Raw genomic sequence first — 8,433 nt, 5'->3', positions numbered from 1 at the left:
ATAATTACTCATTATTTACCTCATCACGCTTTTAAAATCTACAGATTTTTCTTTTTTTTTTTAATCATACATTTTTACTTTACAGGAATTGGCATGATACATGACGGCAGATTTAAGTTATTAAGGCATTCACGCTTTGTAGTTATGGGATGTTGTGTGTGGATTTCTGGAAAATGAAATGTGTCCATTGCATAAGGAAACACAATGGGCATAATTAGAACTGATTAAAATTGCTTTTGAATACTATACTACACACACATGGAATGACATTCAGAATGTTCAGCAATTTAAATATCTGATCAATTTACTTTTTACTGTAATTGTGTTTCTTTAGGGTGTCAACTTTTATATTTCCATTGTGTATATTTTTTATTACAGTAGAACAGGGCTCAGCTCCAAAAGAGAACTGGGTCTCAGTTGAAACCTCTGTATAAAGTTTTTATAATGATAAAATGACTGGAGGTTACACAGGGTGGTGCACAGAACGTGTCCTGGACTAGTTTCAGGTCCCATGCGTGGGGGAAAGTTCTGACCACTGGACTAAGCTACCACGACCCACCTATGAGAGCAATATACAGTGGGGCAAAAAGGTATTTAGTCAGCCACCAATTGTGCATGTTCTCCCACTTAAAAAGATGAGAGAGGCCTGTAATTTTCATCATATGTACACTTCAACTATGAGAGACAAAATTAGGGGGAAAAATCCAGAAAATCACATTGTAGAATTTGTAATGAATTTATTGGTAAATTCCTCAGTAAAATAAGTATTTGGTCACCTACAAACAAGCAAGATTTCTGTCTCTCACAGACCTGTAACTTCTTCTTTAAGAGGCTCCTCTGTCCTCCACTCGTTATCTGTATTAATGGTACCTGTTTGAACTTGTTATCAGTATAAAAGACACCTGTCCACAACCTCAAACAGTCACACTGCAAACTCCACTATGGCCAAGACCAAAGAGCTGTCAAAGGACACCAGAATCAAAATTGTAGACCTGCACCAGGCTGGGAAGACTGAATCTGCAATAGGTAAGCAGCTTGCTTTGAAGAAATCAACTGTGGGAGCAATTATAAGAAAATGGAAGACATACAAGACCACTGATAATCTGCCTCGATCCGGGGCTCCACGCAAGATCTCACCCCGTGGGGTCAAAATGATCACAAGAACGGTGAGCAAAAATCCCTGAACCACACGGGGGGACCTAGTGAATGACCTGCAGAGAGCTGGGACCAAAGTAACAAAGGCTACCATCAGTAACACACTACGCCGCCAGGGACTCAAATCCTGCAGTGCCAGACGTGTCCCCCTGCTTAAGCCAGTACATGTCCAAGCCCATCTGAGGTTTGCTAGAGAGCATTTGGATGATCCAGAAGAGGATTGGGAGAATGTCATATGGTCAGATGAAACCAAAATATAACTTTTTGGCAAAAACTGAACTTGTCGTGTTTGGAGGAGAAAGAATGCTGAGTTGCATCCAAAGAACACCATACCTACTGTGAAGCATAGGGGTGAAAACATCATGCTTTGGGGCTGTTTTTCTGCAAAGGGACCAGGACAACTGATCTGTGTAAAGGAAAGAATGAATGGGGCCATGTATCGTGAGATTTTGAGTGAAAACCTCCTTCCATCAGCAAGATGGAACGTGGCTTGGTCTTTCAGCATGACAATGATCCCAAACACACCGCCCGGGCAACGAAGGAGTGGCTTCATAAGAAGCATTTCAAGGTCCTGGAGTGGCCTACCCAGTCACCAGATCTCAACCCCATAGAAAATCTTTGGAGGGAGTTGAAAGTCCGTGTCACCCAACGACAGCCCCAAAACATCACTGCTCTAGAGGAGATCTGCATGGAGGAATGGGCCAAAATACCAGCAACAGTGTGTGAACACCTTGTGAAGACTTACAGATAATGTTTGACCTCTGTCATTGCCAATAAAGGGTAAATAAAGTATTGAGATTAACTTTTGTTATTGACCAAATTCTTATTTTACACCATAATTTACCAATAAATTCATAAAAAATCCTACAATGTGATTTTTTTCTCATTTTGTCTCTCATAGTTGAAGTGTACCTATGATGGAAATTACAGGCCTCTCTCATCTTTTTGAGTGGGAGAACTTGCACAATTGGTGGCTGACTAAATACTTTTTTGCCCCACTGTATAAAAGAATCCTGAACGCGTTGCATTCAGTCATGGCCGAAAGCATTGGCACCCTTGCACTTTTTCCCAATAACTCACAATTGTATCCACACTGAACAAAATTATAAGTGTAACACTTTTGTTTTTGACCCCATTTATCATGAGCTGAACTCAAAGATCTAAGACTTTATGTACACAAAAGGCCTATTTCTCTTAAATATTGTTCACAAATTTGTCAAAATCTGTGTTAGTGAGCACTTCTCCTTTGCAGAGATAATCCATCCACCTCACAGGTGTGGCATATCAAGATGCTGATCAGACAGCATGATTATTGCACCAGTGTGCCTTAGGCTGGCCACAATAAAAGGCCACAAGTTTTGAAGGTGCGTGCAATTGGCAAGGAGATGATCAAATACTTATCTCACTCATTAAATTGCAAATCTATTTATAACATTTTTGATGTTTTTCTGGATTTTGTTGTTGTTATTCTGTCTCTCACTGTTCAAATAAACCTACCATTAAAATTATAGACTGATCATTTCTTTGTCAGTCTATAAAACATACAAAATCAGAAGGGGATCAAAATACTTATCCCCTCACTTTAGATGCATTATCTAACAGAAAATAAAGTGAAATGGCATTAACAAAATGTCTGACACCCCAGAAGACCCATGAACTTCAACCCAAGACCTTTCTGAAACTGGGCTTGAGGTGCTCCAAAACGCCTTTGTATTCTCCAGACTTCCTGATGCCATGCACAGGTCCAAGGCTCCCAGTAACTCAAGCAAAAAGTGCTTCCGCAAAATATTACTGAGGTGTGCATATTTACTCATGCCAGGTTCTTCAGTTTTTTCCCCCAGATAAATTATTCATTTGTTTTTCTCTTAAATATTGTTAGAAACAAGACCGTATTAAAGGTGAAAAAAGCCTGACATTTTTTGGCTTGATTTTAACCTTTAAATAAACAAAAGCATTTTCTAGAAGGCTGAGTATACATTGATATTCTGTGATCAGCATGTACGTTACATATACCTCTATATACATATTGCTCCTCTCTTCCCAGGGCTACATGCTAAAAGTTCACATGATAAGTGCCATTTAAATTCTACCGCAAGTCATCATCAGTCAATGATCAGATGTCAAATCCACAATCAAATCCCAATGAGACATTATTTGTGTACATCAGTATTACGAACACACGTTGTGGGAGAAATGTACCTAATCTAAAAACATAGGTTGTACTCAGTATACCTTATTTGGATTATTTTGTTTTAAAATCTCATATCCACAGCTCAGGAAAAAATTAAGCGACCACTGCAACGTTTTCTTTCCTTTCCAAAAAAAGTTGAAAAGGAAGGTTTTGAGTGAGGAAAAGAAGGGTTAAAATTAAAAGACCACTGCAAATTGAACGCTTCTGTTCCTCACTCAATAACTTCGTTTTCTGGAAAGGAAAGAAAAAAGTGCAGTGGTCTCTTCATTTTTTCCGGAGCTGTATCTTCTAGAATCACAGTCTGACATTGTATTAGACCGTCCATGAGAACCACTCACCCCAGGGATGGTCCCTCGTTTTTCCTTCTAGGTGACTATAAATTGTACTACAATGGATGACCATAGGTCTTAATATATGGGGCCCACATTTTACTAACACCCTGTTTATTATGAGTAACTGGTAAGATAAAGATCCTGGTGTTCCTTTTAAAGGTCTTGTGCTCTGACACAGTATACACACCGTAGTGTTGGATTTACAAAGTCGTTTTGTTTTCTAATCTCCCGTGCTTCCTATATATGTAGGTGTCTTTACTCAGGTAGAGATCCGTGCCTAGCAACACATCTCTCCATGCTGCATGAAAACATATTTAAGAACTCAGCTTGTTAATAAGGTGTCCTGGGTTTGGTTTTAATTCCACAACAACACTTTAAATCCACCATGTTCTTAAAAGCTCACATCTTCCAATCTCTCTTTTCAGTACCCCACTTCTGTCCAGTTATGTAATTCATTATGGACACATTTAATCACAACGGATTTTCATTTGACTCAGATCTTGTGTCTTTCGTCTCTGGGGTTTGAGGTAACATCTTTGTCTATCAAGTCCTACTTTACAACAAGCGATGCCTGGGAAAGGCCTGTATAGCACTGCTAAGCTTGGCACTGTGAGGGTGAAGCAAGCCGTCCGTCATAACAGTGATCCGACAATAGTATTGCTCTGTCTCTCAGGGACGTGTGGCAGAGGGCGTGGCCTCTCAGACTCTGAGAGTTGGCTGATGTTATCTGTATGGGAGACAGGACAGTTTTAAACATAGTGCCCCATCAACTTCAAATAATTAGTTTAAATTTTAAGACACCAGAACAACCTAGAGAAATGAATGATCAAATAAAGCCTTACTTACACATGCAGGCCAATACAATTAAAGGAGGGGGAAAGTTTGCTTTTACTATAAGTGTTCAAATGTTGTTGAATGGAACAACTATGGCCGAATGAATGCCTACCTTGACCAGGACATAGTCTCCAGGGTTAATGGGGGCAGCGTCAGCATCAGTGGGCATGTCGGTGTTGTGACCAGATCCTTCCCGTCGAGGGAAGATTACCTTCACATTCCCATCGTTCCTGCCATACAGGTCCTGGTCTGATCTCTTACTCTCCTGGAGACGAGAACAACGTGGGACAATTCCGTTATTTCTGTTTGACAGCCACCCCCCCACCCCCCCCGAGGGAAAGTTGAATTGTCGCCAGCTTGACCCACTATCAACCTATGTCTGTTCACCCTGGTTAGATTGATCCAATAAAAACATTAGCAAGCTTACAAAGTTGATAGGAACAGTGATCACCGTCCCTCCATCAGGATAGGCAGAAAGGAAAAACACTGGGCTCTGATAAGAAGTGTGTGCCAACAACAGCAGAAACGCGTGCAGTACTCACACCCTCCACTAGGACGAGCTGTGTACTGCCAACAAGCGCGGCGTTGACCTTGGCGGCCTCCTCCCTGAACACGCCGATGAGCTCCTCCAGCCGCCGCTGCTTTAGCTCGGCTGGCACGTCGTCCTGAAGACGATGGAACGCGTGGGTTTTCTGGGGAATGAGGACACATGGTTGTCATCTTTGTGGTGTACTCGTTAACACAAAACATTTAGTTAACGTACAAAGATATTATCAACGAGAAGCCTGGAACACAACTTTAACACAACTTTAAGGGCAGAGAAACCAAATATGGCTCTGAAACCCCCGCTTTACAGCAGACGCACTGGTATACAACACAGAGCCGTGTCCAGTCAGGGGTTAGTGTTGCACTCACGTTCCTCATGCTGTAGGCGAACAGGAAGCCCACGTTGTAGCGCACCTCCCGGATCAGAGACAAGGTCTCCAGGTGGTCCTCCTCCGTCTCCCCGCAGAACCCCGCGATGAAGTCACTGCTCAGGCTCACCCCTGAGAGACACCGACACAGTAAGGACCCGTCACAGACCAATCACACTCCGCTGTCACCGGCAACTGTCCGTCTCAATGAAACACACAGACACGCGGAGGCGGTCTACCTGGGACGAGCCTCTTGACGTTCTCCACCAGCTCCAGGTAGGCCTCGCGGGTGTAGCTGCACATGTCGAAACGGGACAGAGTTAAAACAACGACCAGAGGTTTGCGGGACCAAAGTGGGAAGGAGAAGAGTTCGTTACCCCCGACGCATGGCCCCCAGGACCCGGCTGCTGCCACTCTGAGCCGGGAGGTGGATCTGCTTACAGACGTTGTCCCTCTCTGCGATCAGCTGCAACACCTGCCCAGAAAACACCAGGGTCGCAATGGAGAGAGTCAATAACGGTATACTGTACTATTGTCAAACAGTTCTAATAATCCTAAACAGAAAGGGATGTTCAGCCGTGAAGGGTGGCAGAGACCCCCCTCCTTACGATCTAAAGCGGCATTGGAGCGACAACGCGATCACAGTGACAGTAGCAGGCGTTTGGCCTTTGCGTGTACCTCGTCTGGGAAGTCCTTGGGATGAGGGGAGGTGAACCTGATTCTCATCTCCGGGTCTACGAGGGACACCCTGTCCAACAGGTCAGCAAACCGCAGGCCCCCGGGCCGGGCTCGGTACACAGTCCGGAATCCACGGCTCAGCTGGCTTGGCTCCGGACCGCAGAACAGCCTCTCGGACGTGTCCCTGTAGCTGTTCACATTCTGACCCAATAGGGTCACTTCTTTCACTCCCTGGGGGGGGGGGGCGCCAACGTTCATGCTAAGTATAGGCAGCCTAAGGCCGGACAGAGTCCGTTAACGCAGAAACAACAGCACTGACTGTTCACCTGAGGGCGAACCACTGACCTGCTCGGACAGGACACGGACTTCCTCCAGGACGGAGGCGACGGGGCGACTCCTCTCTCGACCTCGTGTGAACGGGACAACGCAGTAGCTGCACATGTTATCACAGCCGCGCATTATGGACCTAAAGAGCAAGCAAGCAGGCGGGGACACAAGGATGAGCGGTTAAGGTCAAAACCCGGTTCTTCGGTGGTCATAAACAACCTGACTCGACGGAGCGCCAACGGCAGCGAACACACCGGAGTTCATCCGACCTGAAGGATAAACCCCAGCCCAGTCTTAGGACACGTGACCGAGTCACAGAGACACTCACACAAACGCGCCGTGGCGGTGAAGGGAGCGGTGGACCGGCATTACGTCGGCATAGGTCTCCTCCAGAGACAGTAGCACGTTGCTAGCCTGCTGACCGCCGCCAGCCACAGACAAGAGGCGCGGGAGGTCGCGGTAGGCGTCCGGACCGGCCAGGACATCCACCAGCTTCTCCCTCTCCAGCAGCTCGGTCTTCAGCCTCTCCGCCATGCAGCCTGAGGTCACACAAATACAGGGGTGAGTGTTGATTATTCAATACTGGTTCAGAATAGAGATCTTGGGTCCAGGGGCGGTCTGTCGGTCGTAGCCACCGCTACTGGTGCATGTGTACCGCTAGAACACGGGCCAGAACCCAGCACGCTGCTCTTTCATCGGGCACCCTCCGTATCTACACCCACTGTCTCTGTCAACCGATGTCTTTATTCCATCTTCTTCAGTCCCAGATAATACTGAGAATTATTCACCTAAAACTCCAATTTTCATGGGGGCTCTGGTCTTCGAGCGTTTTTTCTTAATGGCTGTGAGTTGCCGTAGTCTGTTCCAGATTGTTTGTTCTGCTTTTTCTCTGTGAGGAGCAGAGCAGGCAAAACCAAGATTATTATGGAAGTACTGCAAACAAAACAACATTGCCAAAAGATGTATATATTACCTTATAGAGCATGTAACCAAAAGGACAACATCAGCCTTGAAGAGATTTTAGAATGAATACAAGTTAAATGAAGAGACTCAAATAGATATGATCATTATAATCCATCTGAAACATTTAGCGCATGTACCTCAGCAACATCACTTGTGCGTTGATATCCTTTCTTCTGCAGTATGGACCAGGCAATCTCTGTGTCATTGACATTCATCTGACAGCCATAAGTTTCAAAGCACACTATCAAACACAGACAGTATAAGAAATTAATGAAAGACAAATAATATATGAAATAATATATGAATCAGTACGGGATGTGAGAGTTTGTTATAATAAACAAACCTGTTCTGGAATTCCCAATTTCCGAGTCCTCTGGGAGATAGGCATGTTTGTCATTGCAAATCAAATCATTAGTGATGGCACGGGTTTTTTTGTTAGAGGATTCCTTCACAAAATCACGAAATTTTGGACCAGTGGCTATTTGCGTCTTGAATGTATCTACCCTGCTTCCTTTGTTAGAATGAAGACTAACTGGCTTTGAACAACACATCCTAGTTTGTTGCAAGCTCGATCTAAGAAACCATTGTTGTAAAGTAAGAAATAGAGGTCTCAAACCACCGGTGTTACTAGTCATGTTTGTCGCATTTTACTCAAATTGACAGTTAAAAGTGATTATAATACGCGATATTCATCTGTCACCGAGGTGGGTACGGTAAACAACGGTCCGCCTTTCAAATACGTCCTCAAGCACGACCCATATACCAGTCCGCCTTCAACTGAATTCTTGAGAAAAGGTTCCAATGTAAATGGGCCCACAGTGAAAATGCTGTCTGTGTAATTAAACGACTCTTTACCAGAGATATTGTATAAAGTATACTTGTCACATGTGTCTTTACAGAATTACGGCATCATATTGTGCATGTATAACATATATTTAAGACACATATATATTTGAATGAATACAATACATACAAATAAAGATACAGCAATGTTGTAGAGACAAAATAAAAGTGGATGTTGATAGCAAAATAAATCAAG

The 8,433-nt window shown here is 44.0% G+C and overlaps 1 protein-coding gene across 1 annotated transcript; it reads right to left on the bottom strand.

The window, feature by feature from the left end:
* Window positions 1-3,591: 3,591 nt before the first annotated feature.
* On the bottom strand, window positions 3,592-8,154 carry cdk5rap1 (CDK5 regulatory subunit associated protein 1). Its single transcript, XM_010868395.4, has 13 exons — window positions 7,738-8,154; window positions 7,532-7,635; window positions 7,405-7,439; window positions 7,220-7,320; window positions 6,760-6,970; window positions 6,450-6,570; window positions 6,105-6,335; window positions 5,804-5,901; window positions 5,666-5,721; window positions 5,428-5,558; window positions 5,055-5,204; window positions 4,625-4,777; window positions 3,592-4,405 (listed from the first exon to the last, which is right to left on the bottom strand). Exons 1-13 carry the CDS (start codon window positions 8,027-8,029, stop codon window positions 4,274-4,276), a joined length of 1,815 nt encoding a protein of 604 aa, XP_010866697.1. The 5' UTR covers window positions 8,030-8,154; the 3' UTR covers window positions 3,592-4,273.
* Between the last annotated feature and the right edge of the window lie 279 nt (window positions 8,155-8,433).

This window comes from Esox lucius, chromosome 17 (genome assembly GCF_011004845.1).
Source record: "Esox lucius isolate fEsoLuc1 chromosome 17, fEsoLuc1.pri, whole genome shotgun sequence".
NCBI classification, from domain to species: domain Eukaryota; kingdom Metazoa; phylum Chordata; class Actinopteri; order Esociformes; family Esocidae; genus Esox; species Esox lucius.
This window is presented reverse-complemented; position numbering and strand designations above follow the sequence as displayed.